This window comes from Artemia franciscana, chromosome 17, assembly GCF_032884065.1.
Source record: "Artemia franciscana chromosome 17, ASM3288406v1, whole genome shotgun sequence".
Taxonomy (NCBI): Eukaryota; Metazoa; Arthropoda; class Branchiopoda; order Anostraca; family Artemiidae; genus Artemia; species Artemia franciscana.
This window is the reverse complement of record NC_088879.1, coordinates 15,206,103-15,226,546: the sequence shown is the minus strand read 5'-3', so window position 1 is coordinate 15,226,546 and position 20,444 is coordinate 15,206,103. Positions and strand designations below refer to the sequence as shown.

At 34.9% G+C, this 20,444-nt stretch overlaps 2 protein-coding genes across 2 annotated transcripts in view; one reads left to right on the top strand and one right to left on the bottom strand.

Moving 5' to 3' along the window:
* Nucleotides 1-20,444, top strand: part of LOC136037494 (inactive phospholipase C-like protein 2) — a 195,616-nt gene that overhangs the window by 133,195 nt on the left and 41,977 nt on the right. The window lies entirely within an intron of this gene.
* LOC136037907 (CCR4-NOT transcription complex subunit 2-like) overlaps nucleotides 6,547-20,444 on the bottom strand; it is a 35,672-nt gene continuing 21,774 nt past the window's right edge. The window contains exons 5-7 of the mRNA XM_065720764.1: nucleotides 19,261-19,522; nucleotides 10,596-10,703; nucleotides 6,547-6,854 (exon numbers count right to left, since the gene is read on the bottom strand). Coding sequence (XP_065576836.1) covers nucleotides 6,647-6,854; nucleotides 10,596-10,703; nucleotides 19,261-19,522 — 578 coding nt within the window. The 3' untranslated portion in view covers nucleotides 6,547-6,646. The remainder of the gene's footprint in view (nucleotides 6,855-10,595; nucleotides 10,704-19,260; nucleotides 19,523-20,444) is intronic.

Here is a 20,444-nt window from a genome sequence, read left to right as displayed (position 1 = left end):
AAAATTAGAACTAGCATATTTATACAAAACAGTAACTTCCGGTCTATTCACTAGATTTGTCTGAGAGAATTATAACCGGGTTCATCCAAAGCCTTGAATTGTAAATTTCTTAGTTGATAATGTCTAAATATAAGTTGAATTTATAATGAAGGGGGCAAAATCTTTTTCTTCTTCTGATTACAAAAGGAATGTTTTTGAATTTATGATTTTATACTTTATTGTTCACATCTCCCCATGAATGAACCGGAAGTTATTATTTTGTTCTGTATAAATATGCTAGTTTTGATTTTAATACATTAGTTTTTCTGCTGATGACGACGGCTGTATATGTGGTCAAAACATAAAACTTTTGTATCTGTTTTCACTATCTAAAAAATAGACTTATCCCCATTTAAACATTTATTTGTAGTATATCTTTAATAATAACATATTTATAGACATGGCAGAAAATTCCTTCTTCTTTTTATTTGTTATCAGAAGCAAGTTTAATCCGGTTTGAAAAATAATTTTAGTCAGTAGAGAAACATTTTTTCCTTCCAAGAGTACTTTTATAATTTTTCTTTTCAGGTACGTTCCGTGTCCCCCGAAGGAATATCCCGATGAAGAGTAGCAATTATAGCTGCATTCCAGGCCATACAATAGACATACGTGTTAGTTTTTTTTTTATTATTTTGTTTTAAACTAGATTTCTTCACTTATATGGTTCGAATAATATAATTTTTCAGTTCAAAGTTTCAGTTCAGTTTCAAGTTTCAGTTTAGTTTTAAAGTTCAGCCTGAACTTTAACTTAAAGAAAACGAAGTTGGTTATTTCCTTTATTTTCGGGTAACAACATGGTATTTTACTGTTTAAACTATTGTCTTTATTTTTGCTTCTTCAAAGGTTGAAAGCTGCCATTTTTTAAACCTGACATTTCGTACATAATCGAAACTTCAATAGTTAATGTCGCACAAAATAGTAAAGTAAAGAGCAAAGATGAAACTTAAACGAAAAGGAATGATTGCTTCGCAGTTTACGCAACGTATATCAGCGATAATGGTACAAATAAACTGACTGATAACGTTTCCTTAAACCTGTAGAATTTTCAAAAGCTAATACTTTACTGAAAACTAACCTCGCTTGAGGTTTTGAAAGGATTAAAGTTGTATGCTAAAATGTACTGATTGTGAAAGCATTGAAAGCATTATGAATAAGTCTTTTATTTTCTGCCGGATTCATTATTTGGTTGGGTGAGTCTGAGATTTTTTTTTGTTCATGAATCCAGACACAAAAACCACAAAGGGAAAGTAAGGAAAGTGCAGATATAGTTTTATAAATGGTTTTACGAAAAATTCTCTTTAGAACAAGTTTCTTAATAGCAGAAAATTTGCTAAATAAGAAAATCAAAGAGCAAGTATATAAAAAATTCAACTATGAGGAAAGTCAAAAATACTGCCACCCTTCTCGTCAAAATTATATTTTATCCATTGGTATATAAATATTGCGTCTTAAATCAATTGCGTAATAACACAAAAACTAAAAATAAAAAAAAACATGTGTTTCTAGATGTATATTTTCACAGTCTTGACTGTAACACTGCTTATTGATTTTTGATTTATGCTAAACAACCTTATTTTTACCGCAATGGAAAACAAGAAAACGTATAAAACCTTAATCTAGGTTAACTATATAGCGGCTAGTGATCCAGCCCGCAGAGCTTTCACTGCTGCAACTGACCCAGAATAGGTACTCGGGGTTTGGCAACGCTTCATAGTCAGCTTTAGTAAAGGAAGTGTCGTCTGCATCGGTAAGTCCCAAAACACTCGAATTGAGTTCTTGAATACATGTGAACTAAATCTTTTTTCGTTACTTTCTCATTTCATATGCCAGTCGTCTTATAAAAACCCCTTTCTTTTGATATTCAGTCGTTGGAAACAATCGAATAGTTGCATGTCAAAGTTGTCGGTTAAGGATATAAACAGTTTTCAAGTGTCAATGCTATACCTCTTCCTACTCGTGATCATTATTGATTATTTAGGGTAACGTCATTAAGAATGCAATGTTAATTTAGGGTGCAAAATCAGTGAGAAATAGGCTAAGAAAAAAAAATAAGCCAAGAGGATATTTGAGCATGTTAAAAACCGTAAAGATTTCGCGCTAATTTTAAATTCAGTGCATATTGCTTATTTTAGACCTATTTTGAATCACTATTTCACAAATCTGAGTTTGCTGATTGCACCCAGATATAAGGCTAAAATTGAAGTATAGACGCCAAATCTGTGTTTCAGGGGACCCAGGCCCCCTATAAAACTCACCCCCTAGTTTCACACACATAGTCACAATTTACCTAGTTAAACTCATTAGTATTGAGGGAGTATCAGGGAATTATCCATAATAAATCACCCCTTATCATCAAGATCTCCCAAAAAGTAGTATAATGTCTTAAATCAAAAACGCATTAAGATCATATTTCACAAAGAGTTTAAATTTCACCGACTTTTGTATTAAGGACTCCCAAGCATGCTGATCACAAATCTGAGGCTATTTTTACGAAACAGACGTCAAAAATAAAATGCATTGAAAACTTACTTGATAAAAGGTAAATAAATCGCACCTAGTAGATATCAAGAGTTATGCAGGAATTTGCCATTTGCATAATTGAAGAGCCTTAAATTGACTCCTCTCGTCTGTGACCTCGCCCCACCCAGTTCGCACATATATAGATGCTATGCCTCTTCCTACTCGTGATCCTTGGGGCTACATGGAAAGCAGGTCGTCCTTGTCTGGGTTGGGAGGATGTCATAAATAAAGATTTAAAGGAAATGGGAACTTCCTGGGAGGGTGTAAAGAGGGAGGATTTAAATAGATTAGGTTGGAGGAGGAGCGTACGTAGCTGCGTTGGCCTCAGGCGGCTTGGTGCTGCAGTGAGTTCTTAGTAGTAGTAGTAGGGTCGTTAAGAATCCAAAGTTAATTATTACAGATGCTCAAGGTCGTTACGTGATAGCAATATCTTACAAGGTAGTACAAGGAAGACCAAAAATAAAAACACATCTAGTATAAATTCTAAAATTGTGACTGATTTTACCACGTGCGGTATTGGGGGTTTGCGAGCTTGCTGATTACAAATTTGTGGCAAATATTAAAATGGAAGGGTGAAAACTTGTAAAGTAATTGAGTAGATATTTCACACATAGTAAAGATGTTACACCAACTGGAATATAAGAGCGGTGAAAGGAAAATCAATTTTTACATTAGAAAGCCAACGTCTTGTGATTTTGAGCTTTGCTGTGTTTGCTTGCGCCTTCAGCTTCCGCAAATAAAGCCTAATTACCTCCTTCTACTCGCGACAGTTGGTAAGTCAGACTTTTGGTACTTGCATGCTTGTTATCACGACATAACATTTCTGGCTTTTAAACATTTATTTAAAAAAAGGCTTTTTTAACTGAAAGTAACGAGCGATATTAAAACTTAAAACGAACAGAAATTACTCCGTATATGAAAGGGGCTGTTCCCTCCTCAACACCCCGCTCTTTACGCTAAATTTTGACTCCTTCTCTCAACTCTACTTTTTAAAACAGTAAAAAAAAAATAATAAAAATAAATAAACAGTAAAACTATTGAGCCGGGTCGCTCCTTACTACAGTTCGTCACCACGAAGTGTTTGATATCATTAACATTTCGAAAGTATTGCGAGCTTGTCAATGGAAATCTGCAAAACATAAAAAGAATCGTACATATTCTATTTAATTATTTTCATCCTAAATGGTTTACAGTTAGTTTGTAGCGTCCCTCACCTCCTCTTTTTTTACTGGGTACAATTAGGTGTGCTAATTAAATTTATCTTAAGCAACAAAACATAAACAAAGCCTTCTAATTTTGAGTTCCAGCTGTTAAAAGGCTTAAATATAGATTAATACACCGATGTACTAGCAAACACAACTTTCAATTATGCAATCATAATCCAATTTAGATTTCTTTGATATATAATGGGATTTTTTCAACCACCCCGTTTTAGTTCAATAATTTTTAGGTTTCCTATTAATTTTTTAAACATCACAATACCTCTTAAATAAGTGCTGTATAAAACCGATCATGGATATATTATTTTTATTCCTTACGAAACATTTTAATGAATAGACGTTCAATTGAAATGGGTTCTGATTCTAGTCTAAAATAATCAAATTTCACAAGGAGTGATTTGTTCATCTATCAAAAAATTGGGAAGGTTATGTTTGACGATGGTGGACTAAACACACAATAAAGCCACTTAGTTTTATATTTATTTTAAATTACTTTTTTGATAAAGGAACAGTTGACCTGATCTACTTACTAATAGAGCTAATCATAATTATAAGCAGCAAAAACTAATTTTTCAAATCAATCTAAAAACTTCAACATCTCTAGTCGAAATTAATTCAATTTGGCTGTTCAGATAAAATGAACTGTCTAGTTGTGCCTCAACGTGCTTATTATGGGTCAATCCTAAATTTGCCTTCGTTGATTTTCGATATGCTTTCGACACAGTCGACAGACAGTCACTGTGGCGGATCCTTCAATCTGCTGGCGTACTCTACAATAAGACCAAAAGTGCTGTCATTGTAAATGGCCAGCTCTAATCATATTTTAAAATTAGAAACAGTGTTATGCAAGGCTGCGCAGCTGCTCCCGAACTCTTCAATTGTGTCATGGACCATGTTCTCAAAGAAACACTGCTGGTGCATCCGTTTGGCATCGATTTTGCTGGAAGAGTTCTGTCAGATGTTGACTTCGCTGACGACGATACTGCTTTGGTATGCGAAATCTTGCTGACATCAAAACTGCCTTGGAAACGCTAGCATCTGCTGCATAAAATTTTGGTTTAAATGTAAACTGGACCAAGACCAAAATATTATCTGTGGACAAGACACAATGCAGCCCACTGACAACTATAGAAGTTCACCTACCTTGGTTGAATTGTCTGCTCAAATGGAAATCTAGATGTAGTGATATCAGCAAGGGTAGCAAAGGGGAACGCCGTTTTCGGCCGCCTTCTGAGAACAATATTTCACAAACCCCAGATCAGCTGTCTCACGAAAGCTCGTATCTACTCTGCCTCGGTAGCAGGTGTTTTGTTGTGCTCGTCAGAGACTTGGCCTTTGACTCAGTCACAGATGATGAAGATAGATGCTGTCCAAACAAAACACCTCCACAAAATCGAACACGTTAGGTGGCTCGACAGGGTACGGAACAAGGATATCCTCCGGTCCTTTAAATTACCACCCTGTCAGAACAGCTTGAGTCCCACTCGCTCCGTCGATAGGGTCATTTAATTCGCCTACCCACTGAAACACCTGCCTGACTTATATTCGACTTTAATCCAACTGCAAATGCTGGAAGCATCCCCCAAGGTAGACCAGGTGTGAGACGAGCAGATATCATCCACGATAAACTCACAGCTAGCCCAAAACAGACCACTCTGGAGACGACTAACGGCACTGACGTTTGGTTCCCTCTACGCAGGCAATACTGCCGAGCAAGAGCTTTAAGTAAGCAAGTCAAGTCAATCCTAAATAATGGACAGTTCATCTGCACATATCCTTGACAGTTCATTCTTCACTAACGACATTCACCAGATACAGGTCAAGCTGCTTCAATTGGCGAGCTCAATTTACGCCATTCAGACTAAAAAAAATACTGTCATCTGGTACCAGTACTGCCATCTGGTAGTCCTGTATACTCTGTGACAGTATATTCAAATTGTTTTGATTTATAAGTCATACTGTTTTACTTATCTTTCTGAAGCTCGGGTGCTCCAAAAGACCGAGGAAGATTTGTTAGATTTGCTAGAGAAATTGTCTACGGATTGTTTTGGGATCCGTCGAACTGACAGTATTTCAAACAGCAAACTATGTGAAAAATCTGGTTCAATCCCGCTTTCTAGAACTATAATGAGAGAAAGGTTTAGATGGCCAGGACAGGTTCTGTGATGAATGATTTCAGATTGCAAAAGATCGTCCTTATCAGTCAACCCTCTAGGGCTAAATGAAAAGCAGGTCGTCCCCGAATGGGGTAGGAGGTAGTCGCAAGGAAGGATTTATGGGGTAGGAGGGAATCACGAGGAAATTGAAATTTCATGGGAGGATGTAGAGGGATACTTCGAATAGATTGGGATGGAGACGAAGCGTACGTAGCTGTGTTGGCCTCAGACGGCTTTGTGCTACAGTGAGTTGTTGTTAGTAATAGTAGTAGTAAATGCAGTATCTGTCATGTTAGTGACTTTTAGTAGCCTGTCGTACAAAATAGCTAGAAAGTATTTTACTTGGTTTTTATTGAAATTGTGTAATTCTTCGGTTTCTAACCCACGTGGAAGTTTTAGATGACAGAACAATTTTCTCTTTTTATACCGAAATTTGCCGAATTAGTGATCTTGTCATTTTTAGTGTTTACAAATTTCTTAAGAGATCTTAATCCTTTTAAGAACCTTAAATGTGTTGCACATATTCGTCTTTGCAATAGTAGTTTTTATCCAATATTATCTGTTCTTAGAATTGAATACACAAAACATGAAAAAAGAACGAAATGAACTGATCATATCTTAACGAGTTTATTTAGCAATGTTGAGAACCTCAGCTTCAAAAAAAGATACAAAATATAATACAGTCAAACATAAAAAAAGGAAAATCACAGGTCAAAACATCGTGGCAGGAAGGTGAGGCCTTTCTTCTAACTTATCATAATCCACATGGAATTCCTTTGCAACTTTTCGCCAATTTTGTGGATCCCAGAAAAAATACGTACCACGTTCATATGAGTTAGTTTTCTCAACAGGAACCATGCCTGGAGCTCGAGTGATCCATACCCTTTCTTCCCGATGATACCGCCAATCTCTGCTATACCTAGAACAAAGCGCAAAAGTTAATGAGTCTGTTTCAGCCATCAAAAAATTAAACATTCTTTGCAAATAACAAGTTTCGAGAGTCATAGTTTAAAGACACTTGGTTACATGGAATAGGGAAAGAGGTGTCAGGGTTACCAATTTTTTCACTTAGCCTGTCAGATTTCCAGCCATAATCCTGCCATTTGTATTGATAGCCTGTCATTGTGTGTTCAGACCTTCAACTACACTTAACCATGGTAAACTACAGCCAATTCCAAATGCTTTACACTCCCCCATAAATGGTACAACTCAGGTGCTTGCCTTAGAGCTCTTATAATATTCTAGTGGAGTTTCTGCAACTCAATATATGTTAGGTAATTAAGCAATGTAAATGAAGTTCTTAGTCACATTTGAAGAACGTATTTGAAGTTCAGACCTTCAAATACATTTAACCGTAATGAAATTACAGCCAACTCCAAGTGCTTTACAATCCTCAATCAATGGTCCAACTCAGCTACTCTGAGTGTTGGGCTTAGAGCTCTTATACTATTCTAGGAGACTTTTTGCAACTCAATATAAGAAAAATAATTAAGCAATGTAAGTTGAGTTCTCAGTCACATTTGAAGTACATTAGAAACTTTGTCAAGGTTGATGGATCTTCAATACCGTATCTCAGAGTACGAACACACTCATTACTATAGAAATATTCATGCTACAGATAACAGCTGCTTTCAAGCTCTATAGGAAGAATTAAGTGTCACAAGGCAAGTGTTTCTTTTGAACTTGAACGACTTAAAATTAAAAATTCAAAACATACACATCGTTTAGTTACTCTACCTCATTGTGAGGGCAAAAATAGCAGTAATAAAACTTAATGCTGACCTTCTATCCATAAAATAAATCTACTCTGTTATTGAGAAAACTTAGAGGCTTATCCATCTCAAAGGTCATAAAAACACCTGAAATCTACTAATAGGTGATGGATCTGTTTGTTCATGTCTTGATTATGCATTTTTCAGGAAAATTCAACTTCGTGACTGTCAGTGAAAGCAGCCTATTGATTATCAGACTTGACTTTTCCTGAAAAAAGATAATACAAACATGCTAAAATCGCCTTAAAAGTCGAATTTGAGCCTTAAGTTGTTTAAGTTGATAAGTTAAAAAGCCCTAATATAACCCTCTGTGAGAATAAGTTAAAAAGCCATCATCCCACTTTGCCTTAAAAAGGCACTATAAATACAAGATTTATATTGTTTGAAGAAAAACAGTTAAGATCAATCAATAACCAATGGATTACATTATTGGTTACACAATTCATTAGAGAGCATTTAAAATAGTTAGTCCAGAGGCCAACATGAATAAAATGGCAGTTTTTAATGTCACCAGCTAGGTACCTGCAAAGAATTAATAAAAATCCTTGTCATTCAGGGACCACTTTGAAGAATTATAGAGAGCTGGTTTGGTCTTTAGATCTTTGGTGTGAAGTATATCTTTTCAAAACGCTGAACGTGACACGAATAGTTTTTCTTTTATCTACGAAGCACATTCTAATATCATCTGTTAGTGATTACGCAGAGCATTCTCTTGGATAAGTTAAGGAACTATGTTAACTTTAAGAAAAAAAAAAAGCAACAGCTCTACAAGACTTTTATTTGTAACAGCTTTATTGATTTAAGAAAATAGAATTGATCATTTTCAATTATCAGATTTATTTTTCATAAGGCTTAAACACTGGAATCATTACAGCTTATGTAATGTTCCTTCTGAAACAAGCCTGTGAAGCAAGTCTACGACAACCCTGTGACTATAAGTTGCACTAAAAGGACAAGATATTCGTATCATCAGATTCCTTGGTCTCAGATTTGTCCATTCACCAACCCAGGATTATGCTATTACCTACACTTTCCTTAGAGAAGCATCTAAACTTGTATAAAAAAAAAAACAGGAAAATTGTCCGTTTTTCAATGATTCTTAGGAAATTTGCAACATATTTTGACTGTGAAAAACCCTGTACAGGAAATTTTGAAAGTTTAATTAGATATATGAATGGAACTGATAGGAAGGAGAACTGAAACCGAACCGTAGAACTGAAACCGCATGAGTACTGAAGCCGTAGGATAGCAGAAAAATGGAATACCAAAACTTGTCCAGGGAACAATAGCCTTCAAATGCTGTTAGGATTCCAATGCGTTTAACCCAAAATTGGAAAATAGAAGGAATAGGAAAATTAATTAGGTTAAATTCCTGTTCTATCTTTTTTTTTGTATGTGATTTATAAGTGTTTTAGTTTTGTTTTGTTGGCCCATTACAAGCTAAGCTTCTTGGGCTTCGTAATTACTTTACGTTTTGTAACTGTTTTTTTAGTATTAATAAATTAATACTTTACGAATTTTGATTTCTTTACAAATTAATAACTTATCCCTATTGCTGGTAAAGAGGGGCAGGAAAGAATTAAATATACATGACCAGCTCAATTACTAGCCTAAGCTTGTTAGGGGGAAATCGTAATAAATCATTTATAATCCTTTTAGGTTAACACGAGCATTTTTCACCGTATTAGGTTCAATGGCTAGCTTTTTATGTGATATAACCAATTTAATTGACAAGAAAAGTGACAGTAAGACCGCAACAAAATATCAATGTCATCTCCTTCTAGGTAATCCCTCAAATCTCAAACACTTCTTTTTTTGACACTTAAATAAACTCGTTTAATTTGACAATGCATGACAAAAAACTTAGCACCCAGCTCGGAATACATCATCACGTACCACAACTTTTTGCTTGCAATACGATTGTGATATTTTTCCTACCGCTGGCGCAAAATCCATTTTAGCCGTAGTCCAAAGCGGTTCCACCCATTTCTAAAATGTGGTCACGGCCAAGATACGATTAATTATCTTATTTAAAATTTAGAATTTTAATTGGATTTTCTCAACACCCTTATTTTTCAACATCAGTATTTTCGCAAGGCAAACTAGCATGGCTTAGGAAAGTCAATAAACCACGTCTATCATATAGTTGTTGAAAATTGCTTTCAGGCAAGGTCAGGCAATGAATCTTGGGGTTCGCGTCATTCTAAAGAGAACATGAAATCTACTTTGTCTATTTCAATTTCCACGCTGTTCCGAATTCGAATCTGGATTTATCGAATTTCTGTTTTTAGTCAAAGTTATTAACACATAAAAATGACCCAACCAAAATTTACTTGAAATTACTTTGAGATTTATTGGTGCTTGAAACATTAAAGCGGATGTATATACAAAAGTTCATTTTTCAGAGGGCGTTACAATTTTTAAGTGAGAGGGCAAATTCGGCAACAAATTCAAAGCACTATCGAATTATACGAAACATGTAAGTCATTATGGAAAAAATTGTGAAGTTTTTGAGGTTCAAATGGGACAAGAGCCCGAAATTCCATGGTTTGGTTCAGGCACCAAGCTATCTTTCTAAAATATTAAATAATAAGTACTTAGCAAAAGCTATAATTAGGGATATGTGCACATAGGTCTGACTCAGAGGGGGTGAGAGGGGATGTGGAATATTTTTGCCTAAGAGTGAGGCAAAACAAAAATGTAGCCCATGAGCTGCCAATCATTCCATAGGGAGGGGGTGTCCTTTCGTAACCAGCTATTTACTTAGGTTTTCCCAAAAATAACTAGATTTTTTTTCATACTTGAAGCACAAGCGCTAAAAGTATTTTGCAACCCTGATTTTAGTACACTTGACATGTTCTACGTCTTAAATAGTTGAACAAACTTACAGTTCAGCAGCAGCAGCCAGTTGTAAAGCATCTCCAAAATATGTATAGAAGACGTAAAATAATAAATCTTCTTGGTATCTATTTAACTTAATAGGAGCTAGTTTTTCCCTGAAAGAAAACATATTATATAAACATTATAGTCACAATAAAAAATTCCTATAAAAACATTTGAAACAAAAGCACAAAATTCTATGACTTCCAATTCCTATTACAACTTATATAGTACAAAAAAGAATGGGAACCAAAACGCAATAGAAGCTGAAAACTGAGCTGCCTTTTTGTACTTGGTTAATTTTTACATCTAATGCTGCTAAAATATTGGCAACAGTTACTCAAGCAGATATTTTCTTAAGACGTCTGCGAGACATCTTGAATTGGCTGGTTACTTTAACTCCAGTTTGACAAAAAGGTTGACCAGTTTAATAGGCGGTAACGGTACCACCCTTCTCCTGCTGCCCCCTGGAATAGTAAAACAAATAATAATCAAACTACTGCTAAGTTTAGCCGCTGTTCAGCCAAAGCCGTCCTTCCCAGTGTCTGATCATGAGGGAGGGTATTTTTGGACTACACTGCCAGGATTGGATGGACTGAAGGCAGCAACATTAGTCAAAAATATTCCCCCGGGGGGAACTCCATCACCAGGAAAACTTGAAGCCTTGAATTTCGAAGAGCAAGCCAAGGTAAGAGAAAGAAGTACGCTTGCTAGTTCTATTCCTAAGAATTAAGTGACAATCCCCAACCATTCGAGAGATGAGTGCATCCTGTCTAAGCAAGTCTAAAGCTGGTGTATACGATTCTTAGTATGGGGGGGGGGGCAACGGTGACTTTGGGACTAAAAAGGAACGCAAGGGGGCAAAGGAACACATGTCACAATCCCTCTTCGAGCAACCCATGAGTATAGTTCAGGGTTAAATAGCACCCAAAAGTTTTCCGACATGAAAAAAGCTAAGAAGATAAAGGAAGATACAGGCAATCCTTATCTCAAAATACACGTCCAAAGGCGGCACTAATAGCCCAGTGCCTATCAGTTTTTTGTAGGAGGTAAGGGATGGAGCCAAATAACCTTTGTGGGCCTGGTCTCGATTCAGTTTTGTGAGTTCATCCACAATATTAATGACAATAAAAACTTTCCTACTAAAATTCTCTCAGAACTTTTTGATTAGTATGTTAGGGTCCTGTGCGTTCAAAGCATTTCAAACTTCTTTCTAAAAAAAATCACTACGGTGTTATTCCGTAAGCATTTGATGAATGGTTTACAAATGAAGAAAATGACCATGCTTCCGTCGTTAAAAGTGTTGTTGCAAAGTATGAGCCCTGGGCATTTGATTAGGCAAAAGTTTACCAAAACTTAAGTAGAAAATTAACAACCAGATTGTAAAATTGGGTAGCCAAAAATCAAAATGTGGCAGTCAAACAATTGTAAATTGAAATTATGCCATTTCAGTATTTACTTACTTATTTTTGACTCATGAGAAAAAAGTAAAAAAAGGAAAAAAAACACAAAGTGGAGTAGAAACAGTAATGAAATAAAGAATCCATAGATGGTCAGAATTTAGCAGCAGTTAGACTAAAAAATTACTTTGTGCCGTAAGAAAACATTTGTGCCGTAAAAAAAAAGCCTGATTAAAAAGAGAATTTTGTCACAAATTAGGCTACATATCGCTGGCGACATTGTGCCAAATTCATATATTTTATCACTATTAGAATCCAGGAGTTGAGCTTATTCATACAATTTAAAGCAAGACCCATAGTTTTTTATTTTTTTAAAGAACCAAATTGCAAGTTTTAAAGATCACCGAGTACGTTTTCAGATGAAGCATTTAAAATTTTTCCATCCCACCACGTACAAATAAAAATTTATTATCTTCCTCTATAGTTTAAGGTTAATTTCGTCGCAGGATACCAATTTATAATTTGGTTTACTAATTCAGAAAAATTCAAACTCCCACAGCAAATGATTTTGGTCGGAAATTGAAAGGTGATCACAACTGCAAAATAAAACATTTTAGTCCAGTAAAAATGCGGTTTTAACCCGGCATTTGAGCAACACAAGAAACATATGGTATGAAGCTATGGAATTTGATGTCATTTTGGACTGTTCTCTTTTCCATTGGACATTTCCCAGTTTTGAGAAGGATCTGCTTAATTTTTTTTTTACAAAATACAAAAGTTTGGAAAGTGTTTGGGGACATAAAACCAGAATGGATGGTGATAGGGATCTAAATTTTTCGTTTCAGATGTCTAGTAACAGAAAGAAAAGAAAAGGGCTATTTATTTACAGATATCAACTCTTGAAACAGGAATGTCGTCTTCTCTCGGTTACAGCTAACTAATATACGGTTCAATACAGGAACGGCGAAGCACTAGAAACTTAATAAAAGAGAGAAGATAACATTAAAATAAATTTTAAGTCAAATGTAATGTCATAGGCTTTTCAACTAAAGCCTATGTTATTAGTAAATATTATCACTACCACTACTAAAAACTCACCGCAGCACCAAGCCGCCTGAGCCCAACACAGCTACGCACGCTCCTCCTTCGTCCCAGTCTATTCAAAACCACCCCCTTTGCACCCTCCCAGGAAGTTCCCCTTTCCTTTAAATAGTTTTTATGACACCTTCCCACCCCAGACGGGGACACCCTACTTTTCGTAAACGGTTGGACGAAAAGTAAAGTCTTCGGCAGTCTGTCGTCCTTCATCCGCAGAACACGCTTTAGCCATATCAACCTTTCTTTCACTACAGCCCTAGAAAGCGGATTGAACCACATTTTTCGTACATTCTACTGTTAGAAATACGGTCAGTCAGCCAGGGCCCTAGATCAATCCGTAGGCGATTTCTCTGGAGTTTCTTGTAAATCTTCACCCGCTTTTCGGACCGCCCATGCTTCAGAGCCATATTTGACCACTGTCATCACTGTAGCTTCCAATACTCTAATGTTGGTTTGCAGACTTATCTTCCTATTCTACCAAACTTTTTTTTAACTCTGAAAAAACATCCCAAAACATAAGTATTGACTTTTCTACTTTTAACATCTTCACTGCTTAAATCGTCTTTACTAATAATATTACCAAGGTAAGTGAAACTGCCCACTTGATTAATCTTTTCGCTACCCGAAGTCACTTTTTCATCTTCACTTATTCCTTGTCTCAGTGACTTATTATTCTTAACATTAATTTTCGAACCTATTCCAGTACCCCGAACTCGCAAAACCCCTTGAAGTTCATTCATTTTGCTCACACTTTCATCTAGGATACTTAAATCATCAGCATAACCTAAGTCCAGGAGTTTTCCCTCCCCATTTGATTCCATGGTCTCCAATTGCCTTTCCTGTGCTCCTTAAGACGAATTCCATAAAAATGATCCATATAAAGGGGGATAGAACACAGTCCTGTTTAACTCCTGATTTAATACAAAACCAACTGCTAACCTCATTTCCTACCTTAACCGCAGCAGTATTATTCTCGTACATAGCATTAATCACTTTAATGTATTTGTCTGGTATACCATATTAGGAAAAGACCTTTGCTAAAGCTCTTCTATCAACAGAATTGAACGCTTGCTCATAATCTATAAAGCTGAGGACCAAGGGCGTTTGACAACTCAGGCACTTCTCAATTAGTAATCTAAGAGTGAAAATTTGTTCGACGCACCCTCTACCTTTTCTAAAAACCGCACTGTTCTTCTCTTAAGATTTTGTCAGCAACTTGAGACTACAAGTGACCAAGGCTATTAGGCTTAGGTTTCGCTTGTTCGCCTGTGAGTCCAAACAAATTCAGTCCCAGATCTCGCATACAAGTCTAATAGACATTGTCCGTCACGCGTCAACCCAAAATCAGTCCAATCTTTCATCCCTTAGTTCTATGACTATATACCTTAGTTTTGCCCTAGGAATGACATATGGACGGATGATAGATAGATTTATCTATCAACAAGTGAAATAACATAATTTGTATACAATTCTAAAAAGAATTGTGCGAAAATTACTTAGTAATATCATATTACTAAGTAATTTGTACCTACAGAACCTACAGTAACCTACAGAGACCAGACTAATAACTCAATATTTATCACACTCGCTCTTATCTCGTTTTTTTACAGTGGTTTAATTAAGGTTTTCCTAAAATCGTTAGGTACTTCCCCTTTTTCAAAAATCAATGAGATATACATTTATTAAAAAAAGAAAAGAAACACTTTTCTCCATTCACCTGCCAAGAAAGGCAATAAGCTTGTATATTTATATTCATAATCTTCAGTAACTCATTTCTAACCTCAAAGCCACCATATTTAAGACACTCACCACACTATCACCACCTGGAACTTTATTATTTTTAATATTTTTAGTACTGTCGCTAATTCTTCCTCACAAACAAAACATCCTTCAAGGAAGATTAGGTATCATAAACTTTTTCATTTTCCTCTATATCTTTTCCTGCAACTCTATCCCGGTTTAGCACATTCTCAAAATGTTCTGTCCATCTCCCTTTAACTATTTCTTTATCACTAATTACGACGTTCCTATCTTTAACTAGGACAAGTCCAGATTGACTACTCCCTCTCAATTTATTAACATGAAAGCACAATATTTTACTATTATGCCGTCTAGCTGCATCTTCCAGATCCTCAGCAATGTTATCCATGGCATCCACTTCACACCTCCTCAGTTCATATTTTAATGCTTTCTCCGCTTTCTTTACATTCCTTTGGTTTTCATATGATCTGTCACTCAGATAATTCTTGTACAAGCCCCTCCTCTTCTCTATTAAACACAATTTTTTTTAAACTAATATTCCTAGCTGCAGTCCTAACTTTCTTCCCTAAGACACCATCAGCTCCTTCACAAATTGTTTTTCTAAAATTGTTCCAACCATCTTCCACATTGTCAATATTAAATTGACAGTAAATATCAAATAGGTTTTATTACCGAATAAAACATAAAAATATGGGAATGATAATAAAAAAGTAGAAAAAACTAAACCGAACCAAATATTAAGACAAACATAGATATACATTAATGTTCACAGAATTAAACCGAAGAAACTATAAGTCTGATCAAGCGATTTACAAAAAACTATCAGCCATTCCGAAGCGAAAAAATTGGCTCAGCTGTCCCATATTTATGGTTAATTATACAATTCCATTAACAATTGAAATTCTTAGCAGTTTTACACTATCTTAATACTAGGATCTCTTTATATTTAGGATAATTTCTGCTGAGTTTAAGCTTTAAAACTTGCCCTTTATTTTAAAATGAAACAAACTTTTTTTCTTATTCAGTAAAACGCAACCTAAAGTCCCCGCCTTTGGGGAGGTCATTATAATGCACCTGAAACGACGTGCTTTCATCTCAAACAAACTTCTTTGTTTAAGCAATTCACTCTCTTCATATTTAGGATGATTTCTGTTCAGTTTATTTTTTAATGTTACCCTTTATCTTCATATGAAACAAAAGTTTTCTATTATTAATCTAAGCACAAATCCAACTCCAGTCTTAAGGGGGCAGTTCAGTGTCAGAAGGACACAAAATCAAGCCCCCCCCCCCCAAAAAAAAAACGAAACAAAGCATGGCAACAACCTCGCAATATACATCTCTGCAAGAAAAAGTGGCCACTTTTATTCACGGGTTTTTAGATGCTCTGCTCGGACAAGATCGAAAGCAACTCGTAAACTTCATTCTCTAAAAATTGGCCCCGCCAATGACTCACATCGTATATCGGCTATTGATTATGGCATTTTTATGAGAATTTTATGGCCCATAAATTTAGGAGTGCTTCGCACACAAAGTAAATTCTAGAATTAATATCCATTAATGAAACACGGAAATGAGCCTGAAAACGAGAAGATTGGCATCGTCAAAAGCCTACCATAAAATTATGTCGCAACAATATAGCAGTGTTTTATGATGATCGATGTCCAAAGTTTATGTTATTTGTGCCTTTCGTTTATGTTATTGTACTGTCTTCATGGCCGAATATTGGGCTTTAAAATATACGTTATCTATCTATAATTAAGCCCATTTGCAATTTCAAATTTATAATCTAGTTACTTTTGTGATGTTCACGAAGGTAGCTAACAATTTATTTTAGTAAGTCTGTTCAAGTTACATATATATTTTTTATTTTACATTACTTTAATTTTAGATTCTAGTTGTTCTGTTTTTGTTGGTTTTTCTTCTTTTTTTTCTCCGCTAAAGATGCCTTTTTCTATACGTGCGAAATATTCGTTTTTTGTTCTCTTCGTTTCCTTTACTGGCCAGACCTGTTTGTCATTTTCAGATTTATTTTTTTATTTTGTCAAGGCTGGCAAATTTGGCTTTAGCTCTTTTAATGCCTATTAATTTTAGTTACATCTTTGCCTAAAGAGAGAGGGGATGGGGATTGAGTAGGAAAGACCGTTCATATTTCTGACTAATCCTATTCCTTTTAATGCCACACTATACAGTCATAAAAAAATACTTTCTTTTGATCCTATTTTGCCTTTTTTGCTTTCTTATATAACTCAAAGCTTTAAACTTAACCAAAATGTCTATAAACATATTTGTATACTTGAAAGCTTTGAAACACAAATTAAGCTCATGTTTATTTAATCACGTAGAGCTTCTTAGTTTTTCATACAAATAAAGTTTCTTGTGCTTGAATATAATCCATCAAAGTGAAAGTTCTTCTAGGAAAAACTTTTCTGGGGTTTTTGGGAACCAATATTAAATACTATACAGCAATACCTACGCACCAACAGCATAGAGAAGGGAGACTATTTCCATTTAGAAAAATAGCTCCCTTTTAAAAGGCCCCTTCGGTGAGAAAATTAGAAATATTTGTGCCCCAAACAGAGCCTTTTTTAGTGTTGGACGACCTCCCTCCCCGTACAGATATAAAAAATCGGAAAAGTATGCGATAAATGGCATAGCTTCATCATTAAAATGAATCCCTAGCAGGGTAGTCCAAGTAAAAGAAAAAATCCGTGATATATGATGTTTTGAAAAAAAAGAAATTTTTATTTCTGTACAAAGGGTATAGGTAACTTACAATCGAACTGGCGCTAGTATCGACGAAGAAATTCATCCACGTCACCTAAAATTTAGCTTTTTTTCAGCATAATAATGAGGAAAAATTAGTTTAATTATTAAAACTAGAGATGTAATAAGTGTTTGATCTCTTTTTCTGATGCCAGATGATTATATTTTTTTTTACTTGTTTGATGATTTCAATGACGTGTTTGACGGGTTGCAATGCGATAGAAGTGTTAATGAAAATAGATAGCCAGGGTCACTGGACATCTTAATAATGTGCTTGATTCTAAAAGGCACGAACAAGGAAAAGAGGTGGACTCCCTGCTCCAATGGCGAGACAAAAAAAAGGCTGAGACTCAAGTCTTTTCAGACAGAGCTATTTATAACTCAAGTTTTGTTTATCTCCAGAACAGAAGAAAGTAAGTCTATCAAAAATTGGAACATCTTTCATACTTTCTTTTTTTTTACTACCTTAAAATAAAAAAAAAAAAAACATTTAACACTCAAAATCTATAAAACATCCCATTGCTATAGAATATAAAAGATAGGTGATAAAAATTTTATTCCTAGACAAGGCGTTGTATTAAACCACATGGAAAGTTTGACTTTATGCTTATGATGCCAGTCCTAGCCATATGTGACATGATGCCAGATTCGGCAGAAAGCTAAGCGTTATGTTTTATAATTACAAATGATATGATGTAATGAATATGAATGATGTAAATGAATGATATAATTAAAGTAGTTATGATGTCAGTCCCAGCCACAGTTGACATGATGCCATATTTGGCATAATGCTATATTTGGCAAAAAGCTAAGCGTTACCTTCTTTCATTACAAAATATAAGCATTAAAAGACGATTAAATAATAAATTAATATAATAATGATAAATATGTCCATGAATTAGAGACGGCTTTAAGAAAAAGGGCACTTCTTTATATGTATGAGCGACTAAAAAACGTTCGGTTTATATCAAATTTCTTAAATTGTGCTAAGAAGTGAGTTTTTTCATTATTCAAAAATAATTCAAAAACCTGCACTGATGTTTCAAGCTTCTAATTTTTTTTTTTTTTTAAGCCTATTAAAATTACCTATTTTCAATGGAACAACAGGTTTCAAGTTTTTTTTTTTTTTCTTTAATGTAAAAGAAATCCCATTTCAATAGCCTTGCAGATTGTGGGCATTTTACAACTCAAATCCTTACCATTTTGGCTAAAGTTGTTAATTGATCTTTTCCTTAAATTTTATACCTTCCGCTTGCATACTTCTTGAAATACTAAATACCCAAACATAAATAGCGCGAAAAGAACAATGAACAAAGTTCCCAGAAAAATGTCAGTGACGATTATTTTTATTCTAAATCGGAGAATAGATGTCAAATATGAAGTAAAGGATCGTCTTGATTGACATCATTCGCCCTGTCAGCAGCACGGTCAGCTTCAACCGGAGGGCCAATCATAACCTACAAAATTTTCAGGGGTTGTACAAAAATGACCCACTAACAAAATTACTGTCGGCAGTGTCAAAGCTGTCAATCAAGATGAGGCTTAACACTTAAAAGGATTATCTTATTTAGACGAGTATTAGAGTGTAATCAGACCGATTGAGGAATTATCATTTTTAATTGGTACCTGAAATAGAGGGACAAAAATATACCTGATAAATGAGTTGGTTAGGTATTCAGGTGGGACATGGTAATCAATATCTTGTGGTCTGCACGGTGTTTCAGCCCAAGGACCACCGAAATTTGGATATAAGTTTTCAGGAGAATTCAAATTTAACCCTAATGTTGTTAAATCAGATCCAAGTGCCAACGCAACCAAGTTAGGGTCTGTTTCTGCCACTCGAATGAAAGTCAATAAACCGACCATACCAAACTGATCACCGACCATTCGGGCTGGTATATTCGTGACTTTTCCTAAAAAGAAAAGAAATAAATTAAATATACCAAATGCATTATTTTACTCGACGGTACGAGCTAGGACAAAACATCAACATATACCGATGTGCCAGCGTTGTTTAGCTCAATGTCTGACTAAAGAAATATCGCACGCGAAATTTCTTTTCTTGAGAGCTACAAAGTGAATAAAATTTATTAAATATAGGACATTTCTAAAAAAAAATATAAAGCAATAAACAATATGAAAAAAAAACATAATTAAATGAAAATAAGCAAGGAAATGATAATCGTATCAATTAGTGTCCTCAAAACTAATCCGCAAGGCACTAAAGAAAATCTTAAGAACCTCTAGTTTTATAACAAGATTTAATAAACTCATCTACAACCTGACAAAAAAGTTAAAAAACACATCGAAAATGTGTTTATGGGGGGGGGGGGTTCAACCCTGAACTCCTCGCCCTGGACACGCTTTGGAACTAATAGAATTGAAATCTTGCTACTGGGTTTCAAAGCAAACTAATGTCAGCAAAACTTTTATCATTACTTATTGGCTCTGTATATATGGCCAATATCTCTGTGGGGAAGTCTCGTATCTAGAATTTGGAGTATTTATCAAATATAGAAACAGAAATGACCAAACGTTTTTAGAAATAAAAGAATTTAGAAACAAGGCAATTTAACTAACTCACTCACAATTTCCAATAATACAAAACCAAAACTAGACAATAATAGAAGGATAATGGGAGAAGAGACGTTAGGGGATACAAATTTTGATGGTAAGAATTTAGTTTCGTCATTACAAAACACAAACCTTCTTCTCCAACTAATAATTCTGATCGATCACTAAATTTAGTTAAAAGGTCTGTATTTTTAATGTTTTGAGGTTCTTGATTACTTTTGGCAAAGTTTACATTTTAAATAGATCATTATGATGAAATCT